Genomic DNA, 16091 nt, shown 5'->3' with positions numbered 1-16091 from the left:
ACTGTGTGTACTGTGCCCACATGGATAGCACCAAGAAATTCTCCACCCAAGAGGGGATCTCCTATGACATTACATTTTTCTTTAACTGCCAATCAGAGGGAGTTATTTATCTCCTTCGCTGTTCGTGCCGGGTCTTTTACGTGGGAAAAACCAAAAGACTCGTAAAGGACCGGGTACAAGAACATCGAGATGACATTCTACATGCCAGGGATACCAATGTGGCAAGACACTTTTGTTCTTTCCACAATGGTAATGTGGATTCTTTGAAATTCACTATAATTGATAAAGGTATCACAAACGGAAGGGGTGGTAATAATGAGAAGGTTTTGTTACAAAAAGAGGAGTAGATGGATTTACAAACTAGGAACCAGATACCCAGTAGGTCTAAATGATAAACTTGAATATGCCAGCTTCTTGTAAAACTATATAATTTTTAATCTTAATATATTTGGGATGGAGTATATGCCATATAGGTAACTTTAGTTTAAAATGGATGAGATTTGGGGCTTTGTTAAGGAATTAGGCTAGCCCCCTTTATCCATTTCTATCTATTTTGTTTGAAACTTAATAGCTAATTAAGGGTAGTAATGCTACTGCAGCTCTGAGAAGAGCAAATTTAGCATGTGATTAGGTTCACCTGGGATACCAGGTGAGCCTTTAAATAGAGTAAGTCCGGAGTGGATTTCAGTATACCCTGATGAACCCCTGAGACACACACTGGCTGTGGGGGTGAAACGGTCGTTGGTATTGTTGTGTTTGCAACACTTATGGGTGTTGTTTCAGGAGCAAGGTCGACTTAACTCCTGTATTTTCATGAACATTTCTTGGGCAAAATATGTTTTTCTAGCTCGCATGGCTACCATATACCAGTTTGGAATGGAGTGCTGCCCTATCTACTTCCTTTCGGCAGTAAACTATGAGATGGAGAACTCAAAGTAATCCCTCTCTATTTCCTGCAACGGTGCAAGTGATTTAAGCAGTTGGGAGAGCTGCGCTTCAAGTGACGGTACATCTTGGTAGAGAGTAACGGCTTTTCAGTGAGCAGCGCTGAGGGGAGACCTGGTTTCTTCCCAGTATAGCCGGACACAGAGTCATCTCATCTATCAGCTATAACACAAGTAAATGCAAGTGGTGGAAAGCGTGTATGTTTTTTGTGGTCACAAATGAAAAACGGAGCACAGGAAATATTATATTTTCTCAAAGCATTTATTAAATTTAAACAAGCAGAATAGCAAGATAAAAAAATAATATACTTGCAAGTATAAGCTGTCTGGTATGACGCGTTTCGGCCTAAGCCGTCATCAGATACCTAGATAGTACCATATACTGTCACCTTTTATAGGCTCATATGTTAGTTTGTATGAAAAACACCTGTGAACCATCATTAGTGTAACCTGATACATCTTACACATCTCTGATTGTATTAACCATTGAAGTCTTGAGTTGAAATCTAACATTCAGATAAACACTCATATAAACTATGTATTAAGTTAAAGCTACATCCTTATACTACTGAGGACTGTAATTTCATATAATATTGACAAGTGTTACATTGTGTATTAATTTGTAATCACATATTTATGTGAAAATTTACTCTAAATAAATTAGACACTATTATGTAACTTTAAACAATGAAAAATAATTAGACTCGCTGCAAGTACAACTAAATAATACAAAAGTCTATTTTAAGTGTAAAAAGATGTAAAGGCCCATAGTAATATTTTGGCGGACATTAAATTTCAAAAGGTGAATTATAAAAGAACACCTGGAGCGAATATACAATGGAAGTTTAAATAAACATTCACTAATGTCTAGGCGAAAAGTTTCACCAATGTCTCCTTACTTGCAATATTTAATGATACCTATTTTAAGTAATTTAACTACTATAGAGGTTAAATGTATCTTAAACTTTCAAAAATAATAATAATAGAACTAATGGGCATAAACAGTTAATAGTGGGGATGTGTAAATATAAGTGATAAGACACTAAATTCTATTTCCAAACATTAATTATGTCTGCCTCAGTATTGAATCCCTGAGGCAATCTGGTATTTAAATTGAAAATCCAAAAGATTTCTCTTCTGGACAAAAGCTGGTCCAAATTACCTCCTCTCACTGGATTCCTAACTTTTTCTATGACCATCCATTTGAATGAGGCCACATGACCACCATGTCTCTCAATGAAGTGTGCCGCAAGAGCAGAACATGGAGTCTCAGATGAAATATCATTTAGATGCTCCCGTATTCTTACTCTGGCCTCCCTGGTGGTCATGCCTACATATTGCATGTGGCAGACCACACACTGCACCAAGTAGACCACATAGCTTGACCTACAGTTAGTGTAACCTGTAACATCATACACTTTCTGTGTGGCGCATGATTGGAACTGTTTGGCTACCCACGCATGGCCACATGCTTTGCACGTGTGAAAACCACATTTGTAGTGGCCTATGCTGGTGAGCCAATGACTCTTTCCTATGGCCTTTTCTGTGACCAGGCTAGGAGAAAGGTAGTTACCCAAATTGCGGTTCCTTTTTGGTACAAAGTTGCAACCTTTCATTATCACATCATATAAATCCTTATCTCCCTTCAAAATGGGGAGATGTTTTTTAATGATGCTTGTGATTTGTTCATACTGATTTGAAAATGTGGTCACGAAAGTGAGTTTACTCTTATCATGACACCTTTTGTTCTTAGGTACTTCCTGCAGTAAATCTTTTCTGTCTATTTGGAGTACTTGCTGAAAAGCACTATCTATAGCGGAGTGATTGTAACCCCTCTGTAGGAATCTCTCTTTAAGCCTAATGCTCTCTTGTAGAAAGCTACTTTGTTCTGAGCAATTTCGCTTGATTCTGATGAATTCACCCTTGATGATTCCAAAACCAGTGTGCTTCGGATGTGCACTTTTAGCATGTAAAATTGCGTTAGATTGAAGCGGCTTACGATAAAGTTCACTCTCTATTTTATTGTCTGCACAGTTGCCTTTCAGTAACACATCCAAATACGCTATTTCCTTGGAATCAAATTCATGGGTGAATTGCAAACCAACTGAGTTATCATTAAGAAATTTTACAAAGTCTTCTATCTGTGAAGTTGTACCCTTCCATATAAAGACCAAATCGTCTATATACCTCCTGAAAAAATGGATACAGTCTTTAAAACGATTCCTATCTCCATAGATGTGGGACAGCTCCCACCAACCCATATAAAGGTTGGCGTAAGATGGGGAAAATTTTGCCCCCATGGCTGTCCCACGCCTCTGGAGATAGTACTCACCATTAAACAGAAAGTAATTGTGATTAAGGAGAAAAGATGTTACTCTTATCACGTAATCCTTAAAGCTGTCTTCAAAGTTGGTAAATTTGTCAAGAAAGAAGCGAATTGCTATTAGGCCTTTATCATGTGGGATTGTAGAATACAATCCCACAACATCCACTGTAATCCATAGAAAACTCTCTGACCAGACTTCATCATCCAACAACCTCAAGAGGTGCTTGGTATCCCGTATGTAGCTGGGAAGTAGTTTTAATATGGGTTGTAACAATGAGTCAACCCAAGTGGATAGCCTCTCCAAAAGCGACCCTATCCCTGATACTATGGGCCTACCTTTAATGTTTTCCAGGGACTTGTGTATCTTTGGAAGGTGGTGAAAAATTGGAACAATAGGTTCCACAACATACAAAAATTCAAAGGTCAACTCATTGATGAAACCCTCCTCTCTACCATCATCCAAAATATGATACACAAGTCCCTGGAAAACTCCTGTCGGATTACCATCAAGTCTGCAGTATACCTCTCTGTCCTCAAGCTGTCTTTTGGCTTCTTTCAAATACTCAGCCTTCCACATTACCACAATGTTTCCTCCTTTATCTGCTTGTCTGTAGACAACAGATTCTTTACCCCTAAGCTTTTTGATGGCCTCACGTTGCCTAAAGGAAAGATTAGAATGAACTTTTTCAACTGATACTGAATTAGATAAAGACCTAAGGTCTGTCTCTACCCGGTGGTGGAAGGCCTCTAAAACACTACCCCTTGATTTAGTCGGGTAGAATACTGAAGGAGGCTTAAAACTCTGACCCTCTCTGGTTAAACCAAAGTTGTCCTTATATGTCTCCATTTCTAATTCTAAAAGGGACATGTAGTCACTGGCCTCATCAAAATTAATGTCACACATGGTACCCAAAATTAGAGGTGAAAATTCTTGTAATTCTTCAAAATCAGCATCTTTATTGGTTGTAAAGTATTTTTTTAGGGTTAGCTTACGCATAAAACAATTTAAATCTATAACAGTATCTAGAAGATTGAAGTTTTTTGTGGTACTTCTTGAAACAGACGGCATTTGCTGCAAAGCTTTGGGAGAAGCCTGGTTCTTTTTCTCATCAGCCGTTTGCCGAGCCTACATACACACCCCTTTGCGAACAAGCCACGGATTGGATTTCGGTGACAACTGGGAAACTCCTCTCTTGTGACGTCAGACGCCAACACACAGGCTTCGTGTGAGCGGTGCACCCGCTAAGAGGTTACCAAAACACAAAAGCTAAGTTGCCTGTTTTACAAGGATATTATTTCCTACACCTTGTCACACATGGAACTTGTGTATACGTATTTCATTATACGGACTATTCTTGCTTTAATCTGATAAGTGTATGCACCGTTTGATTAATAGGCTGTGAATTGTATATCTTTAAGCCTGTATATGCTCTCATCTTGCTTTGTCTTTTTAATGAAGTACACCCTTCTATCTTATGTTTCACAGTGTGATATTTGCACGCTTGACTAGCTGTGTATACTATAATATATATGCATATAATATATACCCTGTGATGTTAGCTACTTGAGATAGAAATTAGCATACGCATGCTTAGGCAGTTAACTCTTCATTTCTATCTTACCTTGATTTGTTCTTTTTTAAACTTAAGTTACTTTTGCCTGGCCTGGCCAAATTTAGTAACTCACTATATGTGTTTGGGAAAATAAATTGGAATATATTTTAATAACAGTCGTTCTGTGTGCTCTTTTAATCCCTTGCTTTTTTCAAATTACTAACATATAATTTTGAAAAATTTCTCCATACTCTCAGGAACGAACAACCAGCTCAACAACTTGTTAGCCTGTTCTATGGCGATTTACCACCTGGGTGCAGCGTCTTTTTAGCCCAGTAATGCTTTTCACAGAGAAGAACTTTCCTGTAGCATCAGTCTGATCCCGCCTATTTGTTATTTAGGATTTTATTATTACATTTTTATTCCCATGCCCGTGTGTGTGTCACTCTCGTAGTGCAAGTTTTCTTTGTTAGCCTGTGAGCTTCTATAGCACTGACCAGCTGTGTACAGTCATGCGCATAGTGATTGTTTCAAAATCAAACTTTTTTTTTGCATTAAGATCCATACAAAGAATACAATTTACTTCTATAATCAAATTTGCTTTGTTCCCATGTTATTCTTTGTTAAACAAATATCTAAATAGGTAGTATGCACATATCTGGAGAACTACATGACAGGAAATAGTGCTGCCATCTAGTGCTCTGGCTAATGTATAACACTGTTGTAAAAGTGCTGCCATATAATGCTTCAGACACGTGCATGCTCCTGATCTTACTTTCCTGCTTTTCAACAAAGGATAGCAAGAAAACAAAGAAAATTTGATAATAGAAGTAAATTGGAAGTTTAAAAAAATTGTATGCCATCTCTAAATGATGAAATAAAAATGTTGAGTTAAGTCCCTTTAAATAGCACTTTCTTACACACAAAAATATTGTGGAGTTTAAAGGGACATTAAACCCAATATTTTTCTTTCATGATTCAGATAGAGAATACAAATTAAAACAACTTTCTAATTTACTTCTATTATCCAATTTGCTTAATTCTCTTGATATTCTTTCCTGAAAAGCATATCTAGATAGGCTCAGTAGCTGCCGATTGGTGGCTGCACATAGATGCCTCGTGTGATTGGCTGACCCATGTGCATTGCTATTTCTTCAACAAAGGATATCTAAAGAAAGAAGCACATTAGATAAGAGGTAAATTGGAATGTTGTTTAAAATTGTATTCTCTATCTGAATCATGAAAGAATTTTTGGGTTTTATGTCCCTTTAAGGTTGTATAGCCGTTATATTTGCTAGATCATTTCATAGCAGCACTTTTTCCTACCATGCAGTGCTTCAGAATACATTTTGTCCCATGAGAATGAGGAAAAAATATGATAATAGAACTTTTTTTTTTTTTTACATTTTATGTTGTGTCTGACTCATGAAAGAAACATTTTGGATTTCATATCCCTTTAAGAACCTGATTCAGTGTGTAATCTTAAACTGTAGATTACATAACATAGATTATAAACATTTTTATATGTGCTAAAATAGAAGTTAGGGAGATACAGTTGATTCATTTGTGAAGATTGTCAGTATGATCTACATTTCCCATGCTAAACCTAAAGGGGAATTCTAATGTAAAAACAAAATGCTCAAGTGTTTTATTTCTAAACTAAATTCCCTTTTCTAGCTATAAGGAAAAACAAAATGAAACCAAGTTGCTCAGTCTTTGTATACAGAGCTAGGTATTTAATTAATAGGTTGTTCCCAGTGCACTGCTTTATGTCTTTTTTCAATTTTTAAAATAAATATTTCTAATACCTCTAAAGATCTACTTGTCCCTGTTCTCAAAGGACACAAAATGCGCATGTTCCTTACAGACATTTTGTAAAGTGCTCACCCAGGACAGGACACTGTGATGCAATGGACATTTGTTTGTTTTTTTCCTGTAAGATTTTCATTCATATTTTCCAACTTATTTTTATTTTTTCCTTCTACACCACTTTAAACTTGGCAAGAACATGGTTAATACACTGCATATTGAATAAACTTTTCAGAAAAAGATGAATCCCTATCTTACCTAAATGACTGCGAAAATGTTTTACAAATTCAATTCCTTCTTCTACCTTTTTCCAGAATTTGACATGCCCATCATGGCTAGCTGTTATAATAAAATCTGTCCTGTATAAAAAGAAAAAATGATCAATTCATTTCAAATTTAATTTAGTAACTTCCTCTCTCTCCATCTAACTACCTTTTTTCTTTTTTTCCTTTTCAATTTAAAAAGGAACAGTAAACTCCATTAAACTTTCATTACTAAGAGCATGACATTTTAAAGTGATTGTAAACTTGAATTAAAGCCCAGTATCAAAAAATAATCTTAAAAACGGGGTCACCATTCATTAACGTTTACAACGACGCTTTATTTTTAAAATGCTTACCATTGCGTTACGATAAACATAACGCCGATCCTCCGCCCGCATCTCCTGCTTTCTTTAGCAGATCGATAACAATTCTGGCTTACTCTGATTGTTGCGTGACCACTTTGGCGTACAGAATGTGGAGCACACATCTATTGGAGGAAGCCAGATTAGTCATCCATATGCTAAAGAAAGCAGGAGCTGCGGGCAGAGGATCGGTGTTAAGTTTACCATAACGCAAAGGTATGTATTTAAAAAAATTAAGCGTCTTTGTACATTTTAATGAATTAAAATTTACAATTACTTTAAGGAACTTTTAATGTTATGATCAAGTTTGCTTTGTTTTCTTGGTATCCCTTGTTGAAGAGTTTATCTACGTAGTCTCAGGACCGTGCATGTGTCGTTTCTACTTTATGGCAGCAGTGTTTACAGCAGTGTTACAGACAATACTGCCATAGAGTACTCAAGACGTGCACGCTTCTGAGTTAGTATTATACTAGTCTACTATGTATATTTACTCTTTAACAAAGGATACCAAGAAGGAGAAAAAAAAAAAAATAAAGAAAGAAAAATTTGGTAATAGAAGGAAATTTGAAAGTAACATAGTAACATAGTAACATAGTAGATAAGGTTGAAAAAAGACTGAAGTCCATCGAGTTCAACCTATACAAATCTAAAATACTTACAAAAAGCTGCAGTTAAGCTTAAATAACCCCATTAAAATGTGACCCATTTAATACTAGCAATCATATCCATGAATTTTGTTTATATACAGAAATTTATCCAGACTATTTTTAAATGTATCTATGGTATTGGCATTCACTACCTCCTTTGGTAATGAGTTCCACAATTTTATTGCTCTTACAGTGAAAAAACGTTTCCGTTGCAGGAGATTAAATCTCCTTTCCTCCAACCTTAAATTATGACCTCTTGTCAGAACCAATTTTCTTGGAATAAAAAGAGCTTCTGCCATCTCTGTATATGGGCCTTGAATATATTTATATAAAGTAATCATGTCACCTCTCAAGCGCCTTTTTTCTAAAGAGAACAGACCCAGTTTGGCTAGCCTCTCCTCATAGGTTAATTTCTCCAATCCCCTTATTAGCTTTGTGGCCCTTCTCTGAACTTTTTCTAGTTCTGCAATATCTTTTTTAGCAATCGGTCCCCAGAACTGCACTCCAAACTCAAGGTGAGGTCTTACCAGGGCTTTATATAATGACAGAATTATGCTTTCCTCCCTTGAATCAATGCCTCTTTTAATACATGCTAGTATCTTATTAGCCTTTGAAGCCGCTGCCCTGCATTGTGCACTCATCTTTAGCTTGTTATCTATTACTACTCCCAAATCCCTTTCCTCCTGTGTTTGGCTAAGTCTTGTCCCATTTAAAAAATACATAGCCTGCTTATTTTTACTTCCAAAATGTAGAACCTTACATTTTTCCGTATTAAATCTCATTTTCCATTCACTTGCCCATAGTTCTAATTTTAGCAAATCCCTTTGCAAAGAGAGTTCATCCTGCTCTGACCTAATGACCTTACTTAACTTAGTATCATCTGCAAAAATAGAGATGTCGCTATTTAATCCTTGCTCCAAGTAATTTATAAAAATATTAAAAAGAACAGGGCCCAGTACTGATCCCTGGGGGACGCCACTGATTACCTTTGTCCAATCTGAGTATGATCCATTTACTGCTACTCGTTGCTCCCTATCTTTTATCCAGTTATTTATCCATGAGCTACCATTTTCAGCTATTCCCAGTCCCTTAATTTTGTGCATTAATCTCTCATGTGGCACTGTATCAAATGCCTTTGCAAAATCTAAGTATATCACATCAACTGATTCCCCTTTATCTATATTTTTACTTACTTCCTCGTAGAATCTAATTAGATTAGTTTGACATGATCTATTTCTCCTAAAGCCATGCTGATTAGAACTCATAATCTTGTTTACACGAATATGCTCATCAATATAATCCCTTATAATCCCTTCAAATATCTTCCCCACTATTGATGTCAGACTAACTGGTCTATAGCTTCCTGGATCATCCCTGCTTCCCTTTTTGAAGAGTGGCACCACATCAGCTTTACGCCAATCCTGGGGTACCATGCCTGAGGATAATGAGTCTTGAAAAATTAAGAGTAAAGGTTTGTCTAGTTGTTCATTGTTCAAAATTGCATGTTCTATATAAACCATGAAAATGTATTTTCTTAATTTTACTGCCAGTATAAATGTATATATATATATATAAAAAAAAAAATATTCCTGAAATAACTATTTGAATGCAACAATAGATGCATGTAAAAGCCCTGTAACACTTTAAATAACTTTACTTCTAGCAGAAACATATTTCTTTCTGCATACTGTATATAGCCCCTTTCACAATGCTGCAATGGTCAGAAACGCACTAAGGGGCATCATGAGATATTAGCCCTGCTCTAACAAAACAGAAGAGCACCAAACTGTTGAAAAACAAGTGAACATGAAAGATTTAGCTTGGAGCAAAGCCTGAGGCATGTCTACTGGTTGCTATAGGCTCCTGACAGCATGTATCCACCAATCACTGGCCTTGTCCTACTCAGGAACTGCAAACGTGTTCCAGAGCAGGACTTTAGTTATGTGCACACCTACGTTGCAAGGAGTTTGTGTAAAAAGTTGAACTAGAACACTTTTTCATTAGCATGTCCCTTTAACACTGAGTGGCATAATAACCGATAAACTATAGTGACTTATTTCTGCACAACATATTTTAAAGTGAATGTAAATTTTGATGCTAAAGTGCCCGTTTTTTAAAAATTCGATTAAAAACAGGGGCACTTTAATTTATCAAAATTTACGTTTCACTCCTGTTATGTAAAAAATCAAAAACAAAACAAAAAAAAAAAACAGAAAACCCCCCAAAAAAACCCACCTTTTAAACTTCACAGCAGCTCCAGCTTCCTCCGGTCGTCGCAAGCCATTTCTGATGTCAGAAATGATGGATAGGTCATCATCCAATCACGGCTTCCCCCCGGGGGAATCAGTGTCTGATTCAACGCCGTGATTGGAGGAAGCCGGATTCCTCATTTTAGACCCAGGAAGAAGCTTTGCGACGAGTGGAGGAAGCTGGAGCTGCTGTCAAGATTAAAAGGTAAGTTTTTTCACAACAGGAGTGAAATGTAAATTTTGATGAATTAAAGTGCCCCTGTTTTTAATCAAATTTTAAAAAAAACTGGCACTTTAGCATTAACTTCAATTTAACCTCTTGGTTCCCAGAGATAGTGGCTTAAACTACAATAAAAATCCCCCACAAAAAAAATATCAATTTACCTGGATCCCAGGGAGTTCTAGGGGTTCCATAACTGCTGCAGTTATTTGAATCTATGACTGCCTCTTTACCTTTATAGGTCTTGGGCCATAAGACTGAGAAGGCAGGTGTGCCAACTAGAAGACCAAGGACATTTTACCAGGCACTAAAGGAGTATTTGTCTAGTATTTCACTATGAATGGGATTATTGGTTTAACCTTTCAAGGCTGCAGGGGTTCTTTCCTCATTGGCCGACAGAAACCATAAGAATTCTTTAGACTGCTGTAAATTCTCTTCCTACTGATGAGCCAGTACCTTATGCATTTTATGTATCTTTTGTGATGTCATTTTCAGTTTTTATAGCTTCAATATGTCTTATTGTGCGTGAACAATCTATAGCTGTATGAAGAGATTACTAAGCACCGCTGCATTGTTGCAAAGCACTACGGCTTAATCTGGTGCCATAAGCTATATTTTTTTACAGTTTTATCTGGATGTGCTATTTTTGTACCTAATATGTAATAAACAGAAGTTGATGATATATATATATATATAGTTCAGTTAAGTAGTACAGGAACACAATTAATAAATTATATTTATTAAAAGAAACAAATTCTGACTGCAGATAAAAACCATAGGTCCAACAAGTCTGCCCACATTTCCTATAAAGTATAAGCTCAATTTGTTTCTAGGAAAGCTTTGCGGTTATTCTAGGCATGCAAGAAGTCCATGGTGTTTGTCTTCATCACCTCTAAGAACTTAGTATCACTTACTTTGTACAGACAATGTGGGTGATGACATCTCTGTGCATGTAGCTGCGCTCATACATCAATGCACTTGGAAGATTGCTCAGGTAGACTCTTTCAAATTCCAGAACTGGAAGATAGATAAGCATAGTCACAAACTAATGTTATTTCTTTAAAACAACTCTATGTTAAAGATGTATTTCAGTGTTCTGCCCAGGACATATTTAATGGACACAGAACCAGGTTGATTTTGACCAACCCAGCTAAAATATAATATAAGTCAATATTAGCTAAAATGAGCAAATATTTTTCCCGCCAAATGTTTATTGCACACATTTTAATTAAATCAGTTAATGCTAAACTGTGCAAATCAATTTATGACACTACCCCCACCGGCTACTTCATCAGGCCACACGGCTGAAATAATTTTTGAAGAGTTATGAAGTTTAGAATAAACAGACTAATAATTTCAAAAGTGCATTCAAGCTGCCTAGTGAAGGAAAATCAGCAGAAAGTACCCATATAGGCATACTCTTGACTTGATAACTGAAGCAAACTATAGCTACACATTTATCAACATTGCATTAGGAAATGGAAAAACAATCTGGCTTCATTCTCCCCAAAAAGATATCTTTTTACCATAAACAATATGTAAGAAAATAGTTTGGAAATGAACGGATGAGTCAATTAAGAACCACATTTAACCTACTGCAGGATTGTTTGGTTTCTACCAAAATTAGAGTATGATATAGGACAATGCTCTCATTTTGTCTAAGAGGATTTGTACAGCTGCATTCTTCAGTTAATCTTAAAAACCCTAAAGATCCAGCCCCTGGGCAACAGATTGCCTGTCGTCCAGAGACCTTGACTAAGGTATTGCATTTAAAGGGACAGTCAACCATAGAATTGTTATTGTTTTAAAAGATAGATAATTCCTTTATTACCCATTCCCCAGTTTTGCATAACCAACACAGTTATGTTAATAAACTTTTTACCTCTGTGATTACCTTGTATCTAGGAACCTTCTTCCAGCCCCCTGATCACATGACTGTGACTTTTTATTATCTATTGTCTTAAATTTAGCATTGTGTTGTGCTAGATCTGAAATAACCCCCTGTGCCTGAACACAGTGTTATCTATATAGCCCACGTGTACTTTCTGTCTCTTTGTGTTAAAAAGAGATTTAAAAAGCCTGTGATAAGAGGCAGCCCTCAAAGGCTTAGAAATTAGCATATGAGCCTACCTATGTTTAGTTTAAACTAAGAATACCAAGAGAAAAAAGCAAATTTGATGATAAAAGTAAATTGGAAAGTCGATTAAAATTACAAGTCCTATCTGAATAATGAAAGTTTAATTTATACTTGACTGTCCCTTTAATATATCATTTACATGGCCCTGCCTAGAGGCAGAACTTTTCTTCACTTTCTGCTATGATATTTTTATTACTCAAAAAAAAAAATGTCTGCAGGTCATTTTGAAATAAAATAAAATTCTAAATTAGGCAGTTACACTTAAGCATTATTTCAGTTGCAATGTGTTGATTGACTGGAGAATAAAGCATTTTTTTTAAGTAAATATAGTGCATCAGTTGAAAATTGCATTGCAAATTAGCTGCAGAGAGAAAAAAATAAATATATTTTGTTCAGTCCCTGAGAGCCAGTCAACAATAAATGCACTGCTGCTTTCCAGCGCTGCTCCTTATTTGACTGTTCTCTTTAAACAGCAATTTGTTCTGGATACACTGTGTTAAAGGGATACTAAACCCAATTTATTTATTTCATGATTCAGATAGAGCATGAAATTTTAAGCACCTTTCTAATTTACTCCTATTATCAATTGTTCTTTGTTCTCATGTTATCTTGATTTGAAAAAGCAGTACTGTAAGCTTTAGAGCCGAACCATTTTTTGTTCAGCACCTGGATAGCACTTGCTGATTTGTAGCTAAATGTAGCAAACCAATCAGAAAGCGCTATCGAGGTGCTGAATTAATAATGGGTCGGCTCCTAACCTGCTTTTTCAAATCAAGATAACATGAGAACAAAGAAAAATTGATAATATTAATAAATTAAAAAGTTGCTTAAAATTGCATGCTCTATCTGAATCATGAAAGAAAAAATGTGGGGTTAGTGTCCCTTTAAGGAAGACTTACACAGTGCAGCCAGGGCACAGCGCTGTTTGAAGAGAACTGTAATGTGGAGCAGCATTGCAAAGTGAAGTGTTAACAGTTCCTGCATGTGTCCCATTCTTTATGCAGACATGCTTCATTTTCTGGGACGACATCTCAGATCACAGCATGTTCTGCCTTGCGGGTTCCCTTTAAAACAATTTTAGCTTTACACATACAGAAAGAGAAGAATAAGTACTGTGTACCAGGAATAAACAGTAGTTCGTTCTGTGGCGAGTTACCACCTAAGAGCAGCCATTTAGCCAAACTGTGCTTTTCACAGAGTAGAACTTTCCTGAAGTATATCAGTCTGATCCTAGCAAGGTCAGTCCAGCCCTGAAATACCAGCACTATTTTAAATGGTCTGCTAAGCAGAAAGATACATATACTCTCTAGATGAATATGGATCTACTATTATGTGAACATGTCTTGTTATATTAATCTCCTACAAATTTAAAAAGCAGGGACACAAGGTACTTGCAAGCCTTTAGAAATTAAGTTGATCCTTAAAGGGACACTAAACTCAATTTTTTTCTTTAATGATTCAGATAGAGCAGGAATTTTAAGTAACATTCTAATTTACTCCTATTATCAAATTTTCTTTGTTTTCTTGCAATCTTTATTTAAAAAACAGGGATGTAAAGCTTAAGAGCCAGGCAAGTTTTGGTTTAGAACCTGGGTTATGCTTGCTTATTGGTTTGCTGAATTTAGCCACCAATAAGCAAATGCTATCCAGGGTGCTGAACCTAAAATGCTGCCGGCTCCTAAGCTTTAAAATCCTGCTTTTTAAATAAATTAAAAAAAAAAAAAAAAAGATAGCAAGAGAACTTAGAAAAATTGATAGGAGTAAGCTAGAAAGTTGCTTAAAATTGCTGCTCTATTTGAAACATGAAAGAAAAAAAAATGTGGGTTTTGTATCCCTATAATGATACTATGGGTAACTTTAATCCTATAGCAACAGGTAAAAAAAAAGTTATTAAACATTACAGGTCCTTCTGATACACTTCCAGTGATCATCTTTAAATGAGAATACAATTATTACTGTATTGCTCACATAATATTAGATGTAGCTTGACATAGAAAGGGGGTTGGATTGCAACATCTGTTATGCAAAGCATTAGTCTGTTCAATTAAGGTTGCAAGGACAAATACAAGATAAAATACTTAAAAAAAAAAAAATTCTGAAAAGGTACGTGTAAAGCATAAATGCTAATATTTTTCATGACCCTGTCATGTAAACATAATATATTTCATATGAGCATTTCTCCCAAACATACATATACACATAAAATACACGATTAAAAATCCCAAGATAAATGGCTTAATCACATCAGTGTATAATAACAGTAAATAAGTATACAGTGTGCACTCTAAAAAGCCCAGAACTGCTCAGCAACTACAGCTGACCTTTCCGCTTCTTGCTTTGCGAAGCCTCGGCAGGCATCGGTCCCACCCATCGCTCCTCCGTGTCCTTATCCTGCTCCTCTCTCCTCTTCGGCCGCTCATCTTCACTACCAGAGGAGCTACTGCCACTACTGCTCCTTCTTCCCCTCTTTTTCCTTTCTGCCTCCATAGTAAACGTTATGTCATCACACCGCGACCCGCACACTCGGCTGCTATTGATGACGCTATTAGAATGGAGTCCTATCAGCAGTAGGCGCGCTTGTTTCGTTTGGTGCCCTAGGAATGCCACCAGTACCTGTGCAGCTGTAACTGATAGACAGATTTTTGGAAACCAGAGGCCAGGGAGCTGGAATTACACTGTCACTATGGTAACGTGTAATATTTAAACTGTATAATGGGAGATCACTTTGATGAATTGTTTGCACTCACTGTTGACATTAATGTATTATTGTACATATTGTATAATAACCCATTGTCAAGACCCACACATTTCCACTGCACTTTAAAGAGACATAAATGTGCACTACAAAATGCTCTAAAGTGTTATAGAGCATTTTGTTAATGCAATATTGCTTGTACATAACTATGCATTTAGTCCCTTTACTCCGTAATGGGAGCTAGCTGAACTGGTGAGCCTTTGACAAAAGGTTTAAAGACAAACCTTACATAAAATGCACGAAATTACTAAAATAATTGCAGTTGAAAAAAGGCTAAAATTATAGTATATTTAACAAAGAAGTGTACTTGAGGGGGACACGGATTAAAGGGACATTAAACACTTTGATATGGTAATATAAAATGATAAATTGTATATATATATAACAGCTCTGCAATATACTTTTATTATTTATTTTGTCCTCTTTGCCTGTAATTCCATTCTGAAATTGTAAGCTTTTCAGTTCCTGTTAGAAATGGAAGTGTAGAACACTGTTATATACCACACAGCCATTGGCTGCACACTCTAGTGACCTATTTATAACTGCCTCTAATTAGCCACAGCAGAGAAGGTAACACAAGTTACAACATGGCAGCTCCCAGTGTTTTATAGACACTAAAACTTTACACTTATTTTGTCACTTTTTAATGAAACTTTAAAAAATACATCTACATGTTACTCATGGACTAATCTTTTCTTTGAATGTATCATTCTATCTAGCATGTATTTAGTGTTTAATGTCCCTTTAAAGCGCAGTAGGGTCTTGTGGCAGAGTGTGTGTGCATATACACATAGAGAGAGAGAGATTTTATTTTTTTGTGGGTGAT

General features: G+C 36.1%; 2 protein-coding genes across 3 annotated transcripts in view; one reads left to right on the top strand and one right to left on the bottom strand.

The window, feature by feature from the left end:
• PPWD1 (peptidylprolyl isomerase domain and WD repeat containing 1) overlaps positions 1-15027 on the bottom strand; it is a 32959-nt gene extending 17932 nt beyond the window's left edge. Inside the window, exons 1-3 of one of the 2 annotated variants that reach the window (XM_053701333.1) lie at positions 14832-15027; positions 11288-11390; positions 6891-6991 (exon numbers count right to left, since the gene is read on the bottom strand). In XM_053701333.1, the coding sequence (XP_053557308.1) occupies positions 6891-6991; positions 11288-11390; positions 14832-14997 (370 nt within the window). In that variant the 5' untranslated portion in view covers positions 14998-15027. Of the gene's footprint in view, positions 1-6890; positions 6992-11287; positions 11391-14831 lie in introns of those variants that run through there. The other variant, XM_053701334.1, reaches the window with a different exon arrangement.
• A 39-nt stretch (positions 15028-15066) lies between these two features.
• The window catches only part of CENPK (centromere protein K), a 210546-nt gene continuing 209521 nt past the window's right edge, over positions 15067-16091 (top strand). Inside the window, exon 1 of the mRNA XM_053701331.1 lies at positions 15067-15196. Within this exon, the coding sequence (XP_053557306.1) occupies positions 15194-15196 (3 nt within the window). The 5' untranslated portion in view covers positions 15067-15193. The remainder of the gene's footprint in view (positions 15197-16091) is intronic.

The sequence above is a fragment of the Bombina bombina genome, chromosome 2, assembly GCF_027579735.1.
Source record: "Bombina bombina isolate aBomBom1 chromosome 2, aBomBom1.pri, whole genome shotgun sequence".
NCBI classification, from domain to species: Eukaryota; Metazoa; Chordata; class Amphibia; order Anura; family Bombinatoridae; genus Bombina; species Bombina bombina.
Note: the sequence above shows the minus strand (reverse complement) of the source record. Positions and strands in the feature narration are given on the sequence as shown.